The sequence below is a fragment of the Lissotriton helveticus genome, chromosome 5_1 (genome assembly GCF_964261635.1).
Source record: "Lissotriton helveticus chromosome 5_1, aLisHel1.1, whole genome shotgun sequence".
Taxonomy (NCBI): domain Eukaryota; kingdom Metazoa; phylum Chordata; class Amphibia; order Caudata; family Salamandridae; genus Lissotriton; species Lissotriton helveticus.
This window is the reverse complement of record NC_136065.1, coordinates 819,180,022-819,206,702: the sequence shown is the minus strand read 5'-3', so window position 1 is coordinate 819,206,702 and position 26,681 is coordinate 819,180,022. Positions and strand designations below refer to the sequence as shown.

Below are 26,681 nucleotides of genomic sequence, written 5' to 3'. Positions count from 1 at the left end.
AGAAAGTTTCTAGTGAACTCTGAGCTAGCTGGCAAAACCAAAAACTTTAAGTCTAATATCGTCAGTAGAAGACCTAGTTAACCTCTGCCCTAGGTCTATACTATTGAAGATATTATTCCAATGCGCAGAGCCTATTGGGATAATAGGAACTACACTACACTGAGGGACCCTTCTCTGCAACATACAATTTGAACACAGCCTTCCTCCCTTTAAATACAAGCTCTAAATGTGAAATCCAATTAAGTCAATGCTCTTCCTAGTATAACTTTTGGCTTCACATCCAGAACTTTCAACTGCTTCCAGAACTCTCTTACAAATATATAATTCCAAATATTTTTATTGATAATGGTAAATCTTTAAAATTACACCTCCAATCTTTAACTCACACATTGTTTTTTCCTTATAGAATGTTCAACATTAAGATTATCATATTCAATACCAAAAAAATATTTGTTCAGAATCACCTGCTTGCTGATCAGAACTTGACTGATATTCTTTGAATAAATTGTACCTTGTTGTTCAAATCTTTTCTGCACACTCTTGCATAGTAACCCATAATACCACATACAGAACATGTTTGTTCCTAGCCAGACATATCTTATGAAATGCAAAACGTTCTACACTGAAACATCTGTAACATTTCCTTGGTTCAGACTTAGCATCTTTTTGTTTTTGGTGTTGCCATCACCCAAACCATGTGTAACATTTATGAAATAGTTACTTTTCACCATTTTGACTGCTTGATTTAAATTAACCTGTTTAGAATCTTTCAGGATATCCACTACAGCTGTCACACACCTGCCCATTCATTCTGCCTTTGTTACTAATGGTGCTTCAATGGTGCTTCTTCATTTACCCATAGTTTATCTTGTATATAGGGATTGCAGCCATGCATTATGGTTTGATCAGAAATTCCTCTTGAAATCCACCAACCCAACAAGTAATTGCTAAATGTATAAGTGCTGACACATAATCATCCACAGTTTCCATGTTTAGTTGGTTTTGCTGAAAAGATTTATATTGATCCACAGCCTCATACACCAATGGTGAAAATGTGCATTCAGGTCTTCCAAAGCATGTGTGAAAACATCACCAATTCTACCCTGCCTGACTTTCTTTTCTATTTCATTATATGTTTTTAAAACTCAGGACCTATACAGTGGAATAAGATCTCTTTTCTTTACAGGTGTGAAATCTTCCTCCTCATATGTCTCAATATAATTGAAAAAAACATTCTTTCCAAGTTCAAAATATTTGTTTGGTTACACAAAGTATCCATAAAAGCTCAGATATATGCAATAAAAACAAATACATACATAGTAATGTGAAATGTATAATACCAGTCTTTTAAGAAGGATCTTTGTCTTCAGTGCAATCACAACTCCTATTAGCATAATCAATTAATCCAGATTAATCAGTATGCATAGAGCTATGGGCTCACACTGTCGTTCTAAAAAAAGTGCCTACGTGAATAGTTACTTTTTCATCAGAAAGTTGATATAACATATTAAAAGCTACCTCAAAATCATTATGTCTCTTTATAAGGGGAAGTAAGACCTGCTTAGTGTACGTTAAATAAAAGACACAAAAAAATAGGAAATTCAGTGTGGTTTGCCTAGATCTCCCATCACAGAGGCAAGGTGTCAGATCGAGAGTTCTTTGAAAACCAGAGGGAAGCACAGCAGAAATTTGATTGTTCCGGCAAGATTGTCCAAACAGATATCTTGTAACTTGGCTAACTGTTGTCATCTTCGAATAGGCTACCACTGTCGACTTCCTCATTTCCATAATCATTCTTTCAGTGTGAGAAAATAATACAAAGCTTGCTAAAGATGTTTTTTGCTATTACCAATAGAGTGCTGAGGGTCAGAAAATACATGCTGATGGCCAATCTAGCGAAGACCTACGTTTATTCCTGCTAACCAGGGGATCGCAAGACTCTTGTCACAACTGAAACAGTCTTTAATAATATCTCTCGAACGATTAGCCTCCTTATTTTCCACACTGTAAGAGGGGTTGGGCCTTAATAAAATCTTTTATATATGAAAGGCCCAGTTCATTGTGGCAAATAAACTGGGAGAAGGAGATGGGGGCTGCTAAGACTTTTCTGCAGTACCTATTTTCTTTACCTTGAACCTGCAGCATCGAAAGTAAGTCCAAAGTAAAGAAAATTGCAAGTGAATTTTAATTTGTTCTCCCCAATGGCAAGAGTGGACAGCTGACATTTTCTGCGCCCGCAGGACATGATATAAGATTTAACATAATTTGTGTGCATGTCTAAATAACCCATAAAGTCCACAAATCCATGCACCAGGAGGCGCAAGGCTCTTGGAGTGTGCGCCATCAACACAGCACCATCCGCATACAAGAGGGAAGGAAGGGGATTGCCTTTGACTTTGACTTTTGGGATGTCAGTAGTAATAGTAGTTAGGCTGGGGTGGAGATTATTGATATATAAGATAATAAAAAGCAGGGATAAAACACACCCCTGTCTTCCTCCTCAAAAGACTCCTATATCATTAGAGACCTCCCTGTGAATGCTGAATTTGACTTTTGCCTGCATGTCCCTGTGCGAGCACGCTAAAAATTGCACCAGTGCTTCATCCTTTCCACATGAATGAAAGTTTGACCACCGCTTTGATCGATATACAGAATCAAATGCTGGAGTCAAATCCATTAAAGCCAAATGCAAAGGGCATTGTCTGGCCACAGTATACTTCCTATAATCAGGTCAAATTTAAACACTGTTCGATGATCCTGACCCGACTTTGGAATCCATATTGGTAACGGTAAAAAATGTGCTTCTCCTCTGTCCAATCCTTAATCCTGTTGTACAGGCCCTTACTAATATTTTTAATGTTGAGTCTATTAAGGAAATGGGTCTGTAATGGCCCAGCTGCATGCAGTCACCCTTTTTAATGATAGGCTCTATCGTAGAGGTTGAACATGTGGTCGGCAATGGGGAGTGAACAAGATTGTTAAAAACATTCATTGATAAAGGCACTTAGAAATCTGGGTTATGCTTCATAAGGTCGATTGGAACCCCTTCCCGGCTAAGGGCTTTGTAACCTGTTCTTTGTTCTATTGCATCCTCTACTTCGCTCAATAAAACTGGGACTCCCGTACAGCTCTGGACCATACAGATTTCAGACTCCTCCGTAATAGTGGCATGAATACTTGTAAAATGCTCCTCCAATAAGTCATCAGTGATGTGACAATTATTCAGGGTCAGTCCCTGGTGCATTCGTCTCATATCAGATATAGAAGACAAAAAAATTCAGCTGTTGTTTGTATTAGACACCAGTGTGTCCCATTGTTCAGTTAAAACGTTCCTCTTTCTCCTAGTGATGACTACTTTATATTCCTTACGTAGAGATGTAACTTCCTGTGGGTCCCTAGGTTTTGCCCTAAGGGCCCTAAGTAACTGTTGGTTAACCTTAAAACATACTTTGTCAAACCACCTGGGCTTATGATCGGTTGGGCGCAGAGGTCTCAGTAACATTCACCTTATATAAAAACAAAGCTGGATAAAGGCACCAGTTACTTGTTCGGTATCGGCCTTAACTCAACAAGCTTCAGTCAATGTTGGGTTCTCCCTGATCACTTTATAAAAAAAAGTTGGGCTGGTTCTTTGACTCTCCATACATCATCAGTTGGAGGTTTTTAGTACCGCAATCTATTCTGTAATTAGACTTGGGAGGTTGTCGCATTACTACCTCAATGGGGTTGTATTCTTCATAGTGCGCTGAGACACATTTCCCATGCAGCTATGACTCCCCTAAAATAGATGACATAAAAATAATCAATGGTAGTGCAGCAGCCTCTACCTCTAAAGGTGGGGATGGACAAGTAATTTCTTCTTGCTATATCTATTACATTGTTTAAGTCGTGTGCAGCCAGGAACTCCATCAATTTAGACCCTCTAGTTTCCGTGCTATTCAAAAAACATTCTGATGTGTCTACGGCCTCAAAACAGTGGGTGCTCAGTGAGGAAGCCTGCAGGGGAAGCTTACCATCTTCAGCTAAGCCAAGCCCTTTATCTTCAGCAATATTCTTTCCAATCTTGCGACCTCAAAAAAGGCTCCCCCTTAGCAGGTAACAATGTTTGTGGAGTTGGTAGATTTAAGGAGTGTCCAGCACACATATTTACTTGAACTGCTTTCAGATAATTTGTAATACTGATAATCAACAAACAATCAACAAAAGCTAGAAGAGCTGGCGACACTCACAAAATATTTCTTTTTAACAATGGCAGCCCCCACAAATTCTATGAAGGCCACCTTAAAATTGATTGTCTTACATATCAACAACGCATAGTCCGCCTTCCTTGACTTAGTTAAAGACCTTCTGAAGCTTGCTATAGAGAATTGGGACCCGAGTAAAACCAACTACTCTATTATTAAAGCAAAAATAAAAAAGCAATTATGTTTACGCTCTCGTACTTTGGATATGGAATCCCTGGCAGCAAGAGGCTTTCACGAGACCCAAAGCCTCCTACTTAAACGGACCAGTTGGAAACTACATCTCAGGCAGGCCGTGGGGAGGCAAGCCCAACACAGGATTTTAGCTGCCAGATTACATCCCCTTCCCTTAAAAGAACTATACCCAACTGTGAATGTAAAGCCGGGCATAAGGGAGTGCCGCTTCTGCAACTACAAACGAGAATCTTTGGCCCATATTCTACTCTGCTGTCCAACCCTTCAGCCAGCTCCTAGAATTTACCTTAGACCAATCCTCCTCCAATTGGGCACTGTACAGCAAAATAAGCAGTCCAAAAACTTTATACTCTGGATATTGTAAAACATATGGCCAGCTTTGAGAAATGTGTTTATTTCACCCGCTCAATATTGAAGGGCTCCATTCCACACGCTGAGTGAGGCGCACCCTTTGGAATTCTTTAGAAGGGAGGGCCGAAGACGCGGTTGTCCAGCTTTCACCGAACCTTTGATTTGCTCCGCCATTATGGTCTCTTTCAGAACACTGTTTTATTTTATAAACTCTAACAATCGGAGACTTTGATAGATTCTTGAACAAGTATTTATAATTTTATATTTCTAAAAGCTGTTTTTCTCCATTTAAATATGCTGCGTTTTGTAGTGGTGTTGATGAACCGCACAAATAAAGGCATTCATTCATTCATAATACTGATAATGTAACAAGATAACCAATATGCTAACATTATGTAATAGAAATAAATGTATTGGTTCCCACATTACCACCAAATTCAGTGCAACACCGGAAAGTTATTCTGTACTGCCCTAAACATGCAAGTTATTTGATAAATATTCAATAGGACCTTGTGCCAGTGATTATGCTATAGAATAGCTCCCTGCCACCACTTTTGTAGAGTCTTTATTCCATCCACCTTAAAGAGCCAGCGCCAGCCCCTTCGATCTCTGATTTGTAACATTGACAAAGGGAAGTGGCCAGAAAGAGTTTTACCTCGATGCAGTGAAGATCACTGGATTAAACACGCTTTTTTCAGCAGGTGAGGTGACTGGTATGAGCAGAAAATGTCTCATAGCAAGCATATTCTGAAGTTACCTTTGCTTGTACCTCGTGTGGAATCAGTCTATTCTTCGAGGTCTTTTGTCCCCCTCTCTCTCCTCCCACTCCAGACATGTCACGGAACAGCAACATGAACGCCTCAAAAGCTGTCACCTGCTGCATTAAAGACAGTAGTGGAATAAGAAAAAGGCTTCGAACGCACATGCACCTAGACTGGCCCGAAGGCACTCTGACAGTTTACACGCTCTTTGCACCAGCCCTTTGAGCGTTTATACCTGTCATGGCACGAATCCACTGTTTCAGTTATCAGCATGAGGCTTTAACCACGTGCGTCCAGTTCAACTTGCATGTGTCAGATGGACCAATTACAGAATTCTCGGGTGCCCGCCCTGGGTCCCTAGTAAATTCATGTAATTCTTGGTTTTATATTGAAAATCAGTAACACTGTATCGAAGTTTAAAATAGGTTGCCCTCTTTTAAGATTTTATTTGTATGATTTTAATGAATCAAAAAACAATGAACTTACTTACACGTGTGACTTTAGAACACAAGGCATGGCCGTGTAATGAGTTTTTCAGCAAAAAAACACAATTTGCTTCTGAAAGTTTGCCAAGCAATCCTAAAAGCTTTGCACATGGCCAGTGCTTTTACATATGTGGCATTTCATCTATAAAGATACAACCAAGTTTTGGCTATGAAACAAGAGCAGTTAATAAGATATGAACACACACTTATATCCATCATCAATGTATGACGTGTTGAAAATGTCAGTGGTTCAAGGTCTCCATTATTCTCCTATCATAATGTCTACTATGAGCATCTGTTTGTGTTGTTTTTGTAGCAACTTCAACCGAGCAGTGTTATTTTCAGGCTCTATCACAGTATTATGACTATCGGACATGTGTACACTAGATCATCCCTTCAATTTCAATAACTTATTTCCAAAAGAGCGCAAGTACAAAGACTTCTGCCAAGAAAATGCTTCAACTAAAGAAGCAAGCAATGTACACTTTGGGGACAATGTGATGTATTTAGAGCAGAGCAAGAAATAGATTTGTTTTAGGGCTCATTTAGAATCATTGTAGCTCCGCCGACGGCAATCTTTAAAGTTCAGTAAGATGGCAGTGCTTTTGATGAGCCTCCAGCTTTTGTTCCAGAAAGACTGACCCCAATTGCGTCTCCTTTGTCTCAATATGAAGGCGCCTCTAATCCTCTGCCTTTTTGATACCCCATTCTATTAGAAGACAATTGCAGCGCCATTGACTAAATGTGCTAAGAATAGTTGGAGTGTATAAATAGTTCCTAATGTCTTTGTCCTTTAGGCATTTTCAGAACATTTTGTGTTTCCTTATCACTGTAAGAGTCTCTTTAAAAAAAATTATCATTAGCAGGCTTTACTCTTCTGTATTTTCAACTCTGAGTTACTTTACTAAATCGTCTCTACCTTTGTTACCATTTGGTTGCTATGCGATTCTAATGTTAATAAACGTTAAAGTACAGTGCTATATTATATGCAGAGCACTCCGCTGACTTTGTAATTCTCTACATACATCAAAATAAGTAAATAATTTCAATTATATCCAATTTCAGTGAAGGTGAAGATGATCATACAATTTGTTCATTGACAAGATTGAATTTAAGAATGGAGGTAAGCAAAGCTTTAATATGATATTAAATGCCTTTTTTCTTTTTCTTAGGAAGAACCATTTGTGATGGTGGCAGAAAATATACTTGGTCAGCCAAAGCGGTACAAAGGGTTCTCCATCGATGTACTAGATGCCCTTGCCAAAAACCTGGGCTTCAAATACGAAATTTATCAAGTAGGGGATGGAAAATATGGCCACCACCTCCCCAATGGCTCCTGGAATGGCATGATTGGGGACCTCATTAACAAGGTAGGAAGTAAATCTACATTTCATGCATCATCCCACACGGATGTACGATGTAACAACGCGTGTTATTACAACACGTGCTGTTACATCGCAGTCGTTGAAACGACTGCATGTTACAACGCTATGCCTTTACAACGCAAGTCTTTACATCAACTTGCGCTAGGTGGCACGCTAACATTAAAAAAGTGTAATTTACTATTCCAACTCCAGTCCACTTATCAGTAGGGAAGGTGTTGGGATAGTAAACTACACTTTTTTTAATGTTAGTACGCCATCTAGCGCAAGTCGATGTAAAGACTTGCGTTGTAAAGGCATAGCGTTGTTACATGCAGTCGTTGTAACGACCGCGATGTAACAGCACTGCGGTGTACTGACCGCGTTGTAAAGGATGTTTCCCTCCCACACAGTCAGGTATTTGTTGGTGAGAGGAAGGAAAACAATTGGACTTTCTTTGATGACTTCTCTCAAGTGGGCCTTGTTTGTTTTTTCATCAAGTGACAAAATGTAGTGTGTGATGGTTTACAGCTGATGAATTAAATGTGACTCGTGCTTTTAAGATATAATTGCAGTAGGTTTGCTCATATGAGTGCTCGGAGATCTCATGTGTGCTCTTGATATAGAGCCTTTCAGTTTGTACTAAATGTTATTGAGTCTGAAGAAGGGAAAAATCTTCTCTGCACAAGGGCTTCGCTTTTAGTAAGCGCAATCATGAACGTACTATGTCTAATGAGAACTTTTTCATTAAGAATGAGGAAATGAAGGAATCATCCTTGCCTTTGTTGTAGTGGAGCAGTAGCAACACATTCCTGGAATTCAAGAGCCAGAATGTAATTTGATTTATAGAATGAAACAGATGCACAATAGTGAGAATCTAAACAATATACAAGGTAACACAGATGCAATATGAACCTACCTTTATTGGAAATATCTTAATATGGGCTTTCATTTGGTCCCTGTACATTTGCAAAGATGGCATGAAAGAATATATCAATCCTTATTTCTTTATCGGATACAGGATAATTGTTTCTGAAGTTATGATATGTAACAGTTATTAATAAGTAGCCATGAAGCCATAGTCTCATCATCAGCAGCCCGTTCATGTAAGAGGGGTGGGGCGGTGGGCCTGGGTGGCGGGGATTTCGCCAGACGACGACGAGGTCAAATTAATTATTTATATAATTTTTCCACGTGATTTTCTGTCGAATCCCCTTCCCCATCCCTGCCTCACCGCCCACCTCTCTTACCTGCGTGGGCCACACCTGAGTCTCATTGTTACCAAGATAAATCCATGCAAATCTAAATGACCGTGTATATGTAATTTTTATTTTACGGATAAGTAGTAGAGCTCATTGCAGTTGAACTTCAATCTCAAGAAATAACTAGTGAAGAGCCGTAAACATGTACGTGATTTTGCCATTTCTCTTGCAGCGAGCCGACATGGCCATCTCAGCAATCACCATCACCCCAGAACGCGAGAGTGTTGTGGATTTCAGCAAGCGCTACATGGATTATTCAGTTGGAATCCTCATCAAGAAACCTGAGGAGAAAATAAATATTTTTTCTCTCTTCGCCCCCTTCGATTTTGCTGTGTGGGCATGCATTGCTGCCGCTATCCCTGTGGTCGGTGTCCTGATATTTGTTCTGAATCGAATCCAAGCAGTAAGAGCACAAAGCTCTCCGCAAGCCAGTCCTTCGGCATCCTCCACCCTGCATAGCGCCATCTGGATCGTATATGGAGCCTTCGTCCAGCAAGGTACAGTATAGTAATCGCAAGATTCACTTTTTAGTAGTCAAAATAATATTCTTCACTGAGTACATTATTCATTTTTGGATATATCGCATTCCTTCCCTCCAATGCCGTTAGAACCCGAAGAGTGTTCATGTCTCCACTGGTAATGTCATCATATTGGGCAGAAAATGAAATCGCAAACTTAGGTCGTCACAGCCTACTGTCTACCAAATTGAAATTAATTCTGTGTATGCCACCGGCCCTTGGGGTCAGTTACAATAGGATAAAGAGTGACCGAGACTGTGATCCCATCTGTTCTTGATCAAAAATCCATCTGATTTGAAGAAAAATATTTACGAAGTGGGAGCTCAGAATTTATATTTAATCATGCTATTTCCTATATCATCCTGCTTGTGTACGGATACAGAACAAGTCAGTGAAGTTAAATAAAGGGGTGTTTCTATTAGGTAGGAGCAAGTCTTAATTAATGTACTTAAAATGTGTAATGTATGAATATATTGTTATTATAATATCAAATGTAAAATGTAAAAAGTAAGTGTAAATTGAGATATAGATAGCTAATGCCTTAGCCACTCTGTTTTTCCAGTATTTATTAGATATCAAAGTGTTTCGCGATTATAATATACATCTCGTTTGAAATTAATTTTATCGGTGGAAATGGCACTGCTCTACCAATTCACTTTCAATTGTTCATTTTCAAGAATGTAGTTAGGTGGGCTGCTTTACAAGTCAGGCCGTAAGTAATGTAATGTAATGTAATACGTATTTATTAAGCGCAGCTGTCACCCAAAAGGGTATCCTGGCGCTGTGACCAAAACATTACCGACATATGTTACGCATTACACTACTCTTGGGAAGAGATAGCTTTTTAAACCCTTTTTAAAAGCTGCCAAGTCCTGGCAGCTCCGCAGGGGCAGAGATAAGGAGTTCCAAAGTTTTGCAGCTGCAAAACTGAACGACCGGCCGCCCATCCTCACCCTTTTAATCCTGGGGACAACTACCAGGAAGGCTGAGGAAGACCTCAGTGGTCTTGCGGCTGAGTACCAGGAGAAGAGATCTTGTAGCATCACTGGCCCCAGCCTATGTAAGGCCCTAAAAACAAGGCAAGAGGCCTTGAAATGAATCCGTTGCTAAACAGGCAGCCAGTGAAGGTCCGAAAGCGCCAAAGACGATGACGCTGAGCGTGGACGAGAGAGGGCCAGCTTGGCAGCCATGTTCTGAATCCTCTGCAGCTTAGAAATCAAGATGTTAGGGCTCCTAGAAGCAGTGCGTTGCAGTAGTATAACCTACTGAGAATGGTACTACGCACCACTTCTGTCCTGGCCGCAGTTGGAAGTAACGGAAGAATCTTCCGTAAAGTGCGGAGCAGGAACATTCAAGTCGCCGTGGTTTTACTAACAAAAGCGTCAAGCTGCAGGCTGGGCCCGAACATGACGCCAAGATTACGGGCCGAGTCAGCAGCAGTCACTGTGCCGAGATTGAAGAAGGCCAGAACCCATCAGGTAGAGGGCGAGGCAACCGGTCCAGGGAGCGGCAGTAAGTGTCTTAAGACCAGTATATCCCAAAAATAAAACTAAGCCTGTTCTTCCAGTGAAGTCGTTATAACTTGATTAAAACTCTAACGAAATGTATTACAGCAAAGGGAGGGTAAAAAAAACAAATTATTACATTTAGAACAGTTTGTCTGGTGTCAAGGCACCCTAACATGTCACTAGTTTCTTGATCCTTCCAATGGCAAGTTAAAAAATAACTGTTTGTGAAAATAAAATATTTCACGTCTTGGACATTGTCATGGCTGGGACAATGTATACATCAAGTGTCAGCCATGTTGGTTCCCAATGGTTTCCAGACTGAGATAATAAATATGTGTTAATTCCACAGAGGCAATATTCAATAGTGCACCCCTGTGCAAAGTACATGTAGATATGGCGCTACATCATCTAATCTCAATGCGCATGCACCACAGAAAGGGCAATTAGAAATCATTGTATGCTACATGTCTGCTTTTTGGTTCACTAAGAGCGAAACATGTACACCTGTGTCTCTTTTTCTTGGGCCAAAGAAAGAGTCCATGTCCAGAAAGTTCTTAGCTGTTCACTTTGACTGATTATTTCTAACTCAGTAGTATGTGAAAGATTGTTATGGGCATTATTTCTGAACAGAAAACAGACAATCGTATTGGATGTTGATTAGGCCTGAGCAAAACTTGCAAATGTGTTCCATAGAAGATACATACACGTCATTATCACGAAAGGATTTGCACATTATATGCCAAACAATTGTTAAAGAAAGCTGTAAAATTGTACTTGAGATATGCCATTGCGTAATAAAGTCAGATGAAATACTTGTTCCATGTAATTTTCTTACAAATTTCAAAGTAGTGTGATAAAAGTTGCTCAGGTGGCACATTCTGTCAGCACACGTTTCGCAGTTCCTTCAAGACATTTTCTGCTCGAACCTGCTCTGCTATGGGTCTGCCATGGGCGAAACGTGGAGAAGCATATGCTGGAGAAAACAAACAATTAGTGGAATACTATATGTAAAATGTAGCATATTAGGGCCTGAACCTTCACCTTTTTCATCCCCACCGCCCCATCAGCTTTTTTGCCTGGGTAAATTCACCCAAACAACTCTGGGATTCAATTTGTGGCTGGGAGTGAGTGAGCAGGCCCTTCAATGATAGAGCTTCTACTGGAATGGGCATGTTTAAAAGTATAAGGTAAATTAGAAATAGGGGAAAAGGAGATTTTGCTTCTCCCGTTTCATCTTCTACATCTCAGATGTAGATGCAGGGCAAAGAACAAAAATTAAATGGATATTTAAAAAAGTAACACACTCCATGTGCTGGGTCTTGGCTTCAGCCTCTGTGATTCTAGCCTAGTCAGAAGTAAGTGCCCTTCTCTTGAGTAATATTGCTTAACTTAGTGATTACAATTAGGAAGGAGAATAAGAATGTTAAAATAGAGAGAGAGAGAGAGCGAGAGAGAGAGAGGAGTTCTCGAACCCACAAATGGACATTAGTAACCTTAATTGTTATCTGATTTGGAACAATAAGCATGCCAATTCCATAAAAGAGCGAAACATGTCATTGAGGTCTGAGAAATCTGTTGAAGAAAAGCATCCATGGCCTGTGCTGTTGAGTTTGCCTTCGAGCTACAAAACGTAAGAAGTAGAGATTGCAAGTAAAGAGCAAATAAATATATTGAAAAGGGCCTGGCAAAACTGCTTGGATCACTAGATATCTGAGCAAAATGTGTTTTTCCTAACTGAAACATGGCTCCATGAGGGTTCCTCACCCAATGTCGTTCAAGCCTTACCACCCAGCTACCTTATCAGTAGGGTAGATCGGATTGGCAAGGGAAGTAGCAGGTGAGCCATTATTTTCAAAGAAACATTTAGGAGTACTTTTTCACTTCTTAGCTTCCTAAACTGTGAAAACCTTATTTTTTCCATTTCGTTCACCACCCTCTCACAAATCCTACTTTACTGCCCCCCCCCCAGTCCCTAGGCCCACTTCCTACAGGCATTATCCAAACTGGTTGCCTGTCTGGCCATGAACAAGGCCAATTTCACCCTACTGGGTGACTTTAGTATACACATTGAAGGAACCAACAGTGGTTCTTCAAGGAACTTGCAACAGTTCACTCAATTGTTTGAGGACTCTACTTATGAGAAGTGTCACAATATTGATCTAATATTTATTAATAAGCCAAACCTACAAGTGCAAGGTACTCTGCCATTAACTTCTTCAGATCATTTTTTCGTACCCATTACCTTGCCTTTCCCTCCCCCATCCCATCTCCGTCGACCAGGTTGAAGGAACGCACTGACATGAGTTAAATCTTAAGAAGTAGTTAGCTGCCCTGATTTGAAACAAAACCCGAACCATCCGACCACATTAGTGTGTCCTCCAGTACATTTAAAGGTTAGATTAATAACACCTTGGACTGATTATACCAGAGAGATGGCACAAGGGTGTACAGCAAGACAATGAATCTCCTTAGTTCAACTCTCACTTAATATCATTAAAAAATAATGTAAGAACCTAGAGAGGATTTGGAGAACATCCTATGATGAAGCAAGCAAATCCGAATATAGGAAAGCCATCAGAAATGACCACTCTGAAATTAGAACTTCCCAAGCCTCTTACTGTGCTGCTAGGTTTGAAAACTCCTCTAACTCACCCAAAGAAATCTGTCGGATTCTAAAAACTATTACTGAGCCTAAATTAGACAGCTGTTTACCAGAAGTCTCACTGAAACACAGTAGCAGGCTGGCATACTTCTTTCAAAAGAAGATAATTGATATTTACTCCTCCTTTCCAGATATGCCTAACCGGGATGACCATCTGTGCAGGAGGAACTGCCTAGAGTGCCCCGAAGATGGATCCTGGCCTTCCCTCACCTCACACTTAGCCTCCTTACAGACCTATTTAGTAAGGTGTAGTCAGGTTCTCCTTTCGATCCCGGCCCCCTCCACATTCCTGGACAAGGGTCAGAAAGCCTCTTCCCCGTTCTTCTAGATATGCTGAACATATCTTTAACCAGTGGGCTAGTACCCTTTCAATGGAAGCCTGTGGTGGTAAACCATTATTAAAAAAGCCCACACTCTATGTCTGGGCAACTACAGCTCGATTTCTCTGCTGCCAGGATGGTCCATACTCCCAGAGAAACATGTAAATAGTATCTGTCCATATAGCTCAAATCAAACAAAGTCCTCCACTCCATTCACATAGGGTTCAAACTCCAACACAGCACTGAAACAGCATTATTAGTTGTGGTGGAGGAGCTGAGATGGCTCCTGGACCAAGGAGGATCCGCAGCCATTATCCTCTTAGATCTCAGTGCAGCTTTTGAAACTGTTGCTCACGCTATACTGACTCAGAGAATCTCAGATGCATGCGTTGAATGTAGGGCACTGAAATGGCTTTTGTCTTTCCTTGAGGATAGAACCTTCCAAGTGTTTCACCAGTCCTGTTACTCAGACAGTTTTCTGGTGAGCTGTGGGGTGCAGCAGGCTCCACCTTAAGCCCTACCCATTTAAACTTATATATGCACCCCTTGGCAGACATTGTACTATCCTTTGGGTTGTTATTAGTCTCCTATGCTGATAACACCCAATTAGTTATGTCAATCCTACCAGAACTCAGTTCGAATCATCTCCAACAGGCTTCCTGCCTTCGGGAAGTGGCCAGTTGGATAGCAGGGTGTTACTTGAAGCTCAATGAAGACAAGACAGAGGTCATGCTGCTGGACAAAAATGTCAGAACAAGGCACCGAAACCCTGGCCTAATGTCTTGGAAGCCTCCGAGCCCAAAAAGCCAGATAAAGAGCCTTGGTATCTGGTCTGACAACAACCTCACAGTGGACGGTCAAGCTAAAAAGCTTGCTGCGAGGTGCTAAGGCTCTCTCAGAATACTCAGGAAGATTTTAGACCTTCTCCCCTTCCCGTTCAGAAGGCTGATTATTCAGGACCTGATAATCTCACGCCTTGACTATGGCAACTCTTTGTATTTTAGCTCGCCCCAACTTGTGCTGAAATAGTTGCAGGTTGCCAGTCTTCTGCTGAACATCCCGAGACATCAGTCTGCCAAATAAGCACTGGTTGAAATCCATTGGCTTCCAAAGGAACAGCGTGTCCAGTTGAAGGCACTATGCATTTTGCACTGAGCACTCTACACAAAGGACTGAGACTGATACAACCTTTAGGCTCACCCTGCACCCCTGGTAAGCTACTGAGATCGTCCTCGGCTCACAGTCTGACAGTTCCAAAGATCCGTAGATCAAGATGGGAAGGCTTGTTGGTTGCCTACCTGGACCTCAAACTTCGGAAATCTTTACCGATTGGAGTGCGCCAACTTGACAGAGAACTTCCTTTTACAAAGGCTCTGAAACCTGGTCATCCATGAGTTAGCCTCCTCCACATTGGCCAGTGCGGTTGTGGTTCTAGCACTGGGATGTTTCTGGGTAGCCTTGAACTTTTTATATAAGTCATATGGATTAGATTAGAATAAAATAGAACCTACCTTGACTAGGATTGTGGTTCCTGCTTGTACAGGGTGCATACCTCCGACAGCTAGAAACACAATTTCTAATAGTGTGTGTCACACTCCATACAAAAGGTGACTATAGAGCACATTTGGAAAGACTAAAAAAGAAAAGCAACATCAAGATTAGATTTGATAACACTTTCTAAAATATAGATGTGCCTTAAACCATTCCTCTTTTCAACCTATTCAAGACTAAAATCATTCCCTTATTTATTCATGGGATGGAAGCGTATCCCGACAAGTTCAAAGTCTTGTTAAACACAGAGTAGAACAAAATATTTAGAGCAATTTGTAACCTCCCACAATCTTCAAGTTCAGCTCAAATCCTTCTGGAATTTGGACTTATCGACCAAGATCTTCATTTGTTTTAAAGAAAGCTAAGCTCAACACTCCCAGGGGCATCATATGCCAGGAGTTTGACAGCCCAAGTTTGGAAGCAAACACTCTGTGACAAACATAACTTGCTAAAGTTTTAACTGACCCGAACATGGAACGCCTATAGGCCAGGGCAAATTCCGAATCATAATTGTAGTCCTTTATAAAGAAACACATTTCCCTTCTTTCTCGCTTAAAAGATCTCCAGAAATGTAGCTGTCGTGAACATTTTTTTTCTAATCAAAGACTGCTATGCGAACAATCACTTCTTATTGTAACGTGATTTCAATTGCCTGGTCCTTAAGAATAACAAGTCTGCATCTACTCTATTGCAGGGAGGCCCTTTCAAGTTTTGCATGTAAGGTTTGAAAGTACAATAAAGAAAGTTTAGAGTATCAATTTTGGGAACGGAGATCATTTTTGAGTGACATTTTTAAGACAATAGAAATAAGAGCATGAACAGTGATAGTGCTGTACTGTTTTAACAACACTGGAGAACTACTAGTCAACAATGTTGTCAACAATATGAATAGAATCCAAGACGAACTCGACAATGTCCAATATTTTTGCAATTAACAAATACGACTTTTTTGTTAGCTGCTATCAGAACGAAACTATATTTGTATACATATATGAACACGATCCGAGACATATTTACTAAATCCATAATATGCTGCCACCTAGAACATATAACACCTTATTAGTCAATTTGTAATCAAGCGCCATTTGAATATCTACTCTCTTTTATACCTTTTGACTACCACATTTTAAATACCTGCTCTTTTACGTTTTTCTGTTTCAGTTTACATTTCATTAAAATGGTTGCTATATCTTGTGTTGCTTTTTATTAATCATACACAATACCATTATATTTCACCCACTGATTAGGGCTCTGTACTTGATGCTCTGTAATTCTCAGCCCAGAGGTTACTGGTTTGTTTAATCTTTTTCATTGATAGTGCTTTTTTATCATTTAATTCTTTCTGGCAGCAGTTTAAAACAAAGAAAGAATAAAAGCAGATTAGGGGCCTCAGCACTTGATATAAAATGTCATATTTTACATGAAGGAATGTTAAAAAGAAATTGCTATACACTATTGGTTAAATGCCCAATAATCTCTCTTTCCTGAACTTGATTTGGTAAAGTATGCATATAATCAATTATAATCGACTAGTCACGAGTTTTCAGGCCACCAGACGAATCATTTAAGTTTGCTCGAGTGATATAAAAGAAGAGTAAAGAAATAGACAGAGCAGGTGCCAGATTTGTCCTTTCGTTTCCACGTTTACCTGTGCTTGCCCGCATCTGCATGGCCCAGCTATCCAACCGTCTGGTTGTTACAGTGAAGGGGGCAAGTACCTTGCCTGATCATCTTATTTCGCCCCTAGAGGGGAGATGAATGGGAGACTGTATGAGTGGACCTGGGATATATGACGACCAAGACTATTTTATGTTCCTATTTTGTTAAAATGAAATAAGGTCATACTAGGCCATTTGTCAAACACATACATTAAATATGTTATCAAAAATCCACCTTTTACCCACACATTAATCCTAAACCGTGCACCAAAATATTGTCTGCCAGTTATCTTATTTTTTCAAATTCATTGTTTCTGGGTTTTGCACTATATTCATGTGTTTTTTTGTACATACCTAGGTGGTAATATTACCGACACAGTACAACATGGCAACTCAAATTAGCATTTCTCTTCACTATGAAACCAAAGTGAAAATAAAGACTTAGAACTACTGCTGTTAATATGTCCAATTGTACCATTAGGTGGAGAATCGACAGCAAATTCAGTGGCGATGCGCATTGTGATGGGAAGCTGGTGGCTCTTCACTCTTATAGTGTGCTCATCCTACACTGCAAATCTTGCTGCATTTCTAACAGTCTCAAGGATGGATAATCCCATAAGGTAAGGACATTGTCGAGAGTTTTGCCTCTTAAACATTTTTTTTCTAAAGGGAATTGATAATTTATTTGTAGTAGTTTAATTTTGTCACGAATCACGTCATATCAGACTAAAACGAATTGCCCTACGGAACCTTATTTATTTAATAATGTATTCAATATAAGTGATTGGCTCACAGACCCCTATGCAGACTATATCCTCAATAAATGTGTTTTTCAGACATCTGTGGATCATTGAATGTGAAAGAAATATTTGAATATGTGGTAATTTCCACCTGTAGAATGACTGCTACATTTGGTATAAATGTCCAATGTTTCAATGATTCCCAAAGGATTTCATGAGAGCTTCAGTAAATCTATGACAGTCATACGTTTCCTATAGCTTTCCATTGCATAACGTGTTTTTGTCCCCAAAGGAAAATATTGACACTCTGAAAGAAAACCACCTATCACCTATGAAACATACCTATTACTTCATCTAGAGGGCAATTTATTTTGTCTGAGGAGATTAGTGAATATCAGCAACCATACATGTTTGTTGGAGACTTCCTACTTTTTCAGAGGAAATTACACAAAAACACCCATAAATGTACTGCTTAACTTAATTGTGTAAGTATGAGGAATATGTCATTCTAGCATCATTTTTGAACTCTTTAGTACACCATTGGAACATACAATCCTACCTATCCTAAATTTGTGATTCTGGAATGGAAATTTATATTCACAGGGTCCTTACCTAAGTTTAACTTAGGTGTGCAATATCTTTGCTAACTAGATCCATATTGAACAGAGGATGTTGCTAATAAATGTGAGTAACTATACACTCAAGGCATAGTTGATATGTGCAGGTTAAAAGCTGCCCTGAAATGTTAAATTTAAAGGTTAAACACTTCATTTATTGGAGCATAAATGTACATATATTGGAAGTATAAGTGCACATCTTTTTATGGTACAAGGTAGTGCAACTAAATGTCATTTATTTTGAAGTAATAACCATACTTTGTAAAACAAATAGTAAATGCCATGAGACATAATACTTAAATACAATTACAAAATTACAGATATTATGGTACATAGTAGACAAGAAAAATCCAGGATGTTTAACTTTCAATAAAATGTAACACTTAGTGCCACAGTACAAAATTGCTGTTCTAAGTTAAGATTATGCAACATCCAAAACATCTTCCCTAAACATCTCCAAAAAACAGTACAAATAATGTAGACAAAACCAATCTTGCTCATGCTAATTAACAGATGGACAACCAGATGCGTCACAACAGGATTCAGAGTAGTTTACTTGCTGGATTTAGTAACCTACAGTTCCCAGGCTTTTTGGCTGTACATTACTATGGACAATAATGTAAGGGTTGGAACCACAAACTAGGATATTTAATCCCACAAAGTTAATTCTATATTTGGAGAATATTCCTGCCACTGGGAAGTGGAAGCAGAGTGAAAACATACTTATTAGTAGAGAAACAAAACATGAAAATGTAATTGAGCCTAGTTTCCCGGATCAGAAAGTCATCTATATACATCTACAAAGGGTTTTATTTTCCATGTCCGATCACATCCATGAGACTTTTAATCATTTTACATTACTGAAGTCCATTTAATTTTTAGAGGTCTTTTTCTCACCTATATTTTATTTTTTTATAATCGTTGTGTTCAATAAACAGAACATTTGAAGCTCTTTTGAAGGCCTCCTTTTTGTTGTTGTGCAATCACAATGAGAAATCAACTTTGTTTATACACATAATTAAGTAAACACCTAACCCATTAAGTACAAGTGACTGCTACATGGTGGCTTCCTTGGTCAAGGATGCATTAAAACCATGTGCTTTGTTTTGAAAAATTGAGTTGATATGGAAAGGTTTTGGTGCAAAGTTATCCCTATACACCATAATGAACAGTAACATGTGTTTAACCAGCAAACATTGATCAGAATAATCCATTGCTTTTAAAAGCCCTGCGTTTCAGTCTCTACCCACTGTAAATAGCAACTGTGACTTTGAGACAATTTAATGTCCCTCAACTTACTTGCATTTGAGGAATGGAAATAAGTGTTGGCCCTAAAGGAATTTAATAAGGGTGCCTCAGGTCACAAAAGATGTCAGTGGTAAGTATTTAACCACTGTTAAAAGTGAGCATTTAGTGTTTTTACTTACATAGGCTCTATGGGCTAAAAGAGGAGCATGTAGCAGTGGTAATAGTGCAAATTCAGATCTAGAGAATGTAAGCAGTGGATGAGCACTTAAAGGGCACCTTAGCATTAGCGGCGGTTGACAAGGAATCAGGGCCATCAGCCACTGAGCTGGCAGGGAACTGTTTGTAGAAAAAACTTATGGGTTTAGAAGCACCTGCTGCAAAGTTCCTTTTGTGTCCAACAATTTTCTGTCGACAAACAAATGTCAGGATTACTCTTGTGATTAATGTTCATGCTAGAAAGAGATCAGCGTTATGAGTAGTGGTAGTTTTAGCTCATCATAAAGTAGCGCAGAGGATTAATCTGCCTGCAGCAAAGAATGTGTACAATGCAGATCATAGAACTGGTTTTTTTGTGGGTAACTCAGTGGGTTACTACTTTTGTCACAGATATCCCTCTGTTACTTGCAGTTCATAAGTTACAAACCTGATATAGTACAATGACCTATGAACTGCCATCAAAGAGCCGCTTGCACCTGTAAGATATAGGTTAGAGCTATATGTATTTTTTCTAGTCCTTCATTATCTTAATGTTGGTAAAAAGGGTTTGTTTGGGTGGAAATACATTCTTATTGGTTAAGCCAACCCTTGGGGTACATTATAAATCCTGAGCTTGTGCTTCGCCAGACCAAATAACGTTAAACTCTACTGCCTACTGTAGCATCCTTCCAAGTCCGGGTACATGCAAATGATCATGCCACCAGGGAGCTTGGTATTACACATCTTTATTCCTGAATTTGTAACAATTAACTGAACATTCTACAGCATAAATTCTACCACCCACACCCACGAACTTAGGTCTCTGTTCTACTGAATCCATCATTAAACAAAAGGGTCCCGTCATCTCTAACTCACAAGACACTACACCTGCCAGAATGGATGAAGTGAATCCTACACCTTATAATCCTCATTGTTTTATGTAATCTTTCCTATGAGCTGATTTATAGATGTATGATTCATTTGTCTGATGTGTGCGTAATGTAAAGTGCTTTGACACCCTATTTAAAAATGACGCAGAGTCCTTGCATAATGGGTCGGATACTCCAGTATTGCGCTGTCAACAATCAACAGCCGACAGCCACAGTGCCAGTGGGAATAAGGGAGAAGGAAAACAGAAATGGAATTCAGAAAGCAAACAGAAATCTATGACATTTCTTACACCTTCAGCATATTCTATGACTAGAGGGCAAAAGTAACAATTTACTGTACAGGACGTTGAGCAAGCAATCAAGGTGCACAAGCCTCATAAAGTGGCTGGCCCAGACAAATTCCATCAGCTGTCTTTCGCAATGAGTTAACTCTTTGGTCTACTTATCTAATCCAAACCTTTAATACCATCTGGATCCTGAGAGAAATCCCACATTCATGATGGAAATCAATAATCGTGCCCATGCACAAAGGGGCCCGAGAGATCTTGTCACTAATTATCGACCGATTTCTTTACCTGATGGTGTGGGCAAAATATTTGGAACATTTCTTTTATCTCACTTACACCAATGGTTGGAAGACTTAGGTTTGATAACACCGTACCCAGCTGGGTTCCGGAGGGGCCAGAATAGGTAGATCAGGTCTTCGGACTAAATCTAATTTGCTCTATATATATATATATATCCAAAAGAGATGTGCGCTATTCACAACGCTATGCGGGCCACACCAGCAACACTTGAAATGTTCTTTTATTAAAAGATTCACAGACATGACGCGTTTCGAGTCCAGCGACTCTTCCTCATATGCCACTTGCTGCAATGTCAGTGGGTTCGTTAGAGTTTAAAAAATGTAGCTTTTAAGACATTGGTCCATTTCATCCAGTTAAAGGGACAGTTCGTAAAGGATTTTCTTCTTGGTAATTCACACTATTTTCCAGTAATATAACAAAGGTGAGTACTTATTTTTATATTAGGTTAGTAAGTTACCCCCAAGTGGCGCTCATATCATGGTTCCCTTTGTTAATTGTTCTCATAAACTTTTAATTAACTCATCCGGGACTGCATTTCCCAAAGTGCTCCATAACTGCCCTTTACAATAATGCTGGTTTCCAAAGTCGATTTCGGTAAAACCCCACTTAGTCCACAGAGTACTGAGTGCAAATCATGCTTTTAAACGGACAGTTCCATACCTCGGTCACGGTGCACAAGTTCAGTTTCACTACCACTGGGTTTCCGTGCAGCTTTACATTAATCTTTCAAAGTCCTTGCCTCAAGTATGCAGTGCTGAGGGGAAATCCTCAGCAAATCCTAGCTGCTTAAAATGTCCATTCACCAAGTTGGGGCGGGCCTCACACGGTGGCCCTTTCATCTCAAACTCTCTGTTTGTGTCTGTTTTGGCAGCCGGAGGGCACCCTTTCAAGGAAGCTCCACGCTTCATGTTACATCACCCTGACAAATTGAAGTGCCTCTTCCTCGCGGATCGGGGCCCGTCTTGAGATGTGTCAGACACCTCTGTAAATCCAAAAGAGACGTGCGCTATTCACAACGCTGCACGGGTCACACCAGCAACACTTGAAATGTTCTTTTATTAAAAGATTCACAGGCATGACGCGTTTCGAGTCCAGGGACTCTTTCTCATATGCCACTTCCTGCAATGTCAGTGGGTTCGTTAGAGTTTAAAAAACCAGGAAGAGTGAAGAGTTTTGAAGGTATATATATATATATATATATATATATATATGTTCATACAAAGGCCAAACAAACTGTCGAACTCCTTACGTGATGGGTGCTTCCTTCGTGCATTTGGCTTGCACGTAATTAATTCCTCACAAATTGTCCCTTCATTCAGGAGCATAATAGGAGCACACGCAGGCTTGATTCTTAAAACATTTATTTCATTTCGCATGACACGTTTCAGCCGCCAGGCCTTTATCAAATGCTATGTGATGAAAACCGATCGTTGATGTTCCAAAGTTTAAATAGCTCATGACGCTCGCCTTCTTTGTCGTGGCAAGCAAGAGAGGACTGCATTTGCATCATGGTCCTATTTGTTATTTTTCGGCGCCATCATTGAATATGGGTAAATGCATTTCAGTCCCATGATAATGTTGTCTCATTTTCCTGTTGACTTTGGAAATAAGTTTCCTCCCTCATGATGGGTTTGAATGTTATTACCTTACACAAATGTCCGATATTTTAGGCCACTGTCAGTCTCTCTCCAGATGCAGTTGTTTTCTGATGCTATTTATGTAACATGCCTTTCGTCAGCCACTCAGTGCACTTCAGAGTTTCTGTACCTGAAAGTACTGATGTAAGTAAACTTTGGAACATCAACGATCGGTTTTCATCACATAGCATTTGATAAAGGCCTGGTGGCTGAAACGCGTCATGCGAGATGAAATAAATGTTTTAAGAATCAAGCCTGCGTGTGCTCCTATTATGTTCCTGAATGAAGGGACAATTTGTGAGGAATTAATTACGTTCAAGCCAAATGCACGAAGGAAGCACCCGTCACGTAAGGAGTTCGACAGTTTATTTGGCGTTTGTATGAACATAAATTTGAAACTGCCTGAACCACCCGAGCAAAATGAAGGATGTGCCTGCTGACCTTCGAGTTGGGACATGACGACATGTATAAGCGCTGATTACTTACATCAGTACTTTCAGGTACAGAAACTCTGAAGTGCACTGAGTGGCTGACGAAAGGCATGTTACATAAATAGCATCAGAAAACAACTGCATCTGGAGAGAGACTGACAGTGGCCTAAAATATCGGACATTTGTGTAAGGCATTAACATTCAAACCCATCATGAGGGAGGTTATTTTTTTTCCAAAGTCAACAGGAAAATGAGACAACATTATCATGGGACTGAAATGCATTTACCCATATTCAATAATGGCGCCGAAAAATAACAAATAGGACCATGATGCAAATGCAGTCCTCTCTTGCTTGCCACGACAAAGAAGGCGAGCGTTATGAGCTATTTAAACTTTGGAACATCAACGATCGGTTTTCATCACATAGCATTCGATAAAGGCCTGGCGGCTGAAACGCGTCATGCGAGATGAAATAAATGTTTTAAGAATCAAGCCTGCGTGTGCTCCTATTATGTTCCTGAATGAAGGGACAATTTGTGAGGATATATATATATATATATATATATATACACCTTCAAAACTCTCCACTCTTCCTGGTTTTTTGGGACCTTCCGACAGCCTTTGATAGGGTTGATCGCCCGATGTTGTGGCAAAGTTGAAATAGAATTGGCATCCCTGTTGACATCAAGTTCAAGTTCAAATAACTTTATTCGATTGTAAAAATTACAATCATAAAAGTACATATCATCAACAAACAATTAAAAACAGTCCGGATAATTCATTTTGACAAGTAAGAGGTCCAATACACAGTAAAAGGTAAAAAAGAGATAGCAGCGATAACAGCGGGCAACATGAGCATTAACATTATTAAAAATACATTAAAAACATAAATAGATTCATTATGAAAATTAAAAGTACCTAGAGCATTAGCAGCATAATTATCCATCCATACTTTTCCTAAAGGTACTGGCTGATTTTAAAAAGTTACAGACAAATAAAGTGCAGTCACAATTCAGCAATTGAAGATAGTAAAGTAAAGTGCGGGTTTGACTTGGATAAAATTCAATTTTTTAAGACATGGTTTAAGATATAATTTCCGTGGTAAAGTGTAATAAGGACAAGTAAATAAAAAGTGTGCCAAGTCTTGCGGAGACTTCCCGTCGCAGCCGCAAGCTGGCAACTTCTCCCCCCGATGAGCCCCGCTTGGGACCGCCAGTAGAAGATGAAATATGTCGAAACGAAACCTTGTTAACAAAAAACGTTCATAGCCAGTCAAATGCCATGACAAGTAGGGTTCCATTTGTGGACAGGTTTTAAGTAGTAAGTGTTTCCTAACACTGTCCTTCTGTAACTCAACCTCTTCCCTGTCTGAACATCTTAGTATTAACATAGCATTTTTTACAAGTATAACATCAGGTTTCCTAATCAAATTGGGGGCAAAAAACAGGTCAGACCGGCCAATTGCCGTCAAACAGTCCTTTATATACTTCAACCACGGAACTTGAAACCTCCCATCAAGTGTTAAGGCTTCTTTTAACAAAGCTTGGGTGAGAGGTATATCTTTATTAAGCCAACAATTCAACCAGCACAGTACCGGGTTCAATGCAATTCTGTCACTTAAATAGGGAACACCCAGCTCCTCATGTATCGAGAAATTCCCTGTGCCCCTTGGTAGCCTCAGTATCTTTTTCAAAACATTATTTTCTGTAACCTCTAGGTCCTTTATCTTACAGTAGCCCCAGAGCTCGCTTCCATAGCTGGTGACAGCAACACTTTTTGCCTGGTATAATTTGAGCAGGGCGGCCGTTGGACAGTTTCCCATTTTTTTCGCGAAGCCAAGAATGGCCGCATTTACACGAGTTGCCTCACCCTTCTTTTTGATGACTGCGGGACCCCAGGATAATTCATGATCTAAGAGGACTCCAAGGTATGAAAAGGTGTTAGTGGTAGGGATTTTCTCCCCATTTATACAAAAAGAATTTGTTTTCCGTATACCCTGACCTATTTTCATAACGTAGGACTTAGAGTTATTTATACTTAATCCACGGGACTCCATGAACTTAAAGAAGGAATTTAGTAGTTTCTGAAGGCCATTTGCTGTTCTAGAAATGAGTACAGCATCATCTGCATAAAGCAGAACAGGAACCCCTTTGCGCTCTACAAAGGGGTAGTCAGCTTCAATTTTTAGGAGAAATTCCTCCAATTCGTTGATATACAGATTGAAGAGGAATGGAGCCAGGATGCACCCCTGTCGTACACCCCGATTTATTCTAAATTCGCCCGTTACTTTTAGGTCTTGGGTGTAACGGACATTGGCCCTTGTGTCCGAGTGCAGATCGGCCAAAAAGTTAACAAGATTCCTCTCTACGCCCATTTTTATCAAGGTAGCCCATAGTATGCCTCTGTCCACGCAGTCAAAGGCGGATGATAAGTCCATAAATGCCATATAGACTGTTCCTTCTTTGGCCAGGGTATACTTACTTAAAATCAAATACAGGTTCAGACACTGTGTAATTGTCGAGTGGCCAGGTCTGAATCCATATTGTATGGATGATAAAATATTATTTTCTTTGGCCCATGTAGATAACCTATTCAGGATTATTCCTCCTACCACTTTGGCTACTGAATTTATTAGGGATATCGGCCTGTAACATAGTGGGCTACTGCGATCGCCCTTTTTAAAAACAGGGACTATGGTCGATAACCCCCACACATTTGGGCACCCCGAGATCACTGCTGCATTTACTACAGCAGTGAGGACGGGAGCCCAGAAGGAAATACTTGACTTAAAGAGGTCTGGGGGTAAACCATCCGGGCCCGGGGCCTTATTGCTAGTTAGTCCCTGGATACCCCTTTCAATCTCGTTAACTGAAAAGCTTAAAGAATTATCGGATGGAGTTATGAAGACATTTTCTTCCTGTTGCTCATGACTTTTAAAAATTGTGCTAAAATGGAACACCCACTCCTCCTCAGAGATGTTAGTACCAAGGGCTGTATCATTAGGATTATCAAACAGAGGTTTGTTGATAATTTGCCAGAACTTACTGCTGTTCCCCAACACTGAGGGGTCAAGGAGAGACTCTATAGTGTTGGCCTTAATTTCTTTTTTCCTAGCGACTAATGCCTTCTTGTGTATCGATCGAAGATTTCTTATTTGATCATAGTCTCTGGGTTTGATTTTTAGAGCATTCTTCAAATCTCTGCTTGCCTTTGAGCAGTTATGGTCAAACCATTTGGAGTTGTTATCACATTGTCCTTTTGTTGGTGCTGTTAGCATAGGGCCAATTTTTAAAACTAACGCCTCAAACCCAGACAAAGTGTTCTGAGGAGGTGAGTATAGGGATGTACATATTGACAATTCCTCCTCACAAACTTTATTTATTTTAGAGTAAACATTTTCTTGGTTTACCATTGTCCATTTTATACGACGTCTGCCATTTGTACAGCTCATCGTTCCCCGAT

The 26,681-nt window shown here is 39.9% G+C and overlaps 1 protein-coding gene across 1 annotated transcript in view; it reads left to right on the top strand.

The window, feature by feature from the left end:
* Positions 1 to 26,681, top strand: part of GRID1 (glutamate ionotropic receptor delta type subunit 1) — a 2,290,275-nt gene that overhangs the window by 1,946,832 nt on the left and 316,762 nt on the right. Inside the window, exons 10-12 of the mRNA XM_078641098.1 lie at positions 7,206 to 7,403; positions 8,829 to 9,153; positions 17,355 to 17,493. Of these exons, the coding sequence (XP_078497224.1) occupies positions 7,206 to 7,403; positions 8,829 to 9,153; positions 17,355 to 17,493 (662 nt within the window). The remainder of the gene's footprint in view (positions 1 to 7,205; positions 7,404 to 8,828; positions 9,154 to 17,354; positions 17,494 to 26,681) is intronic.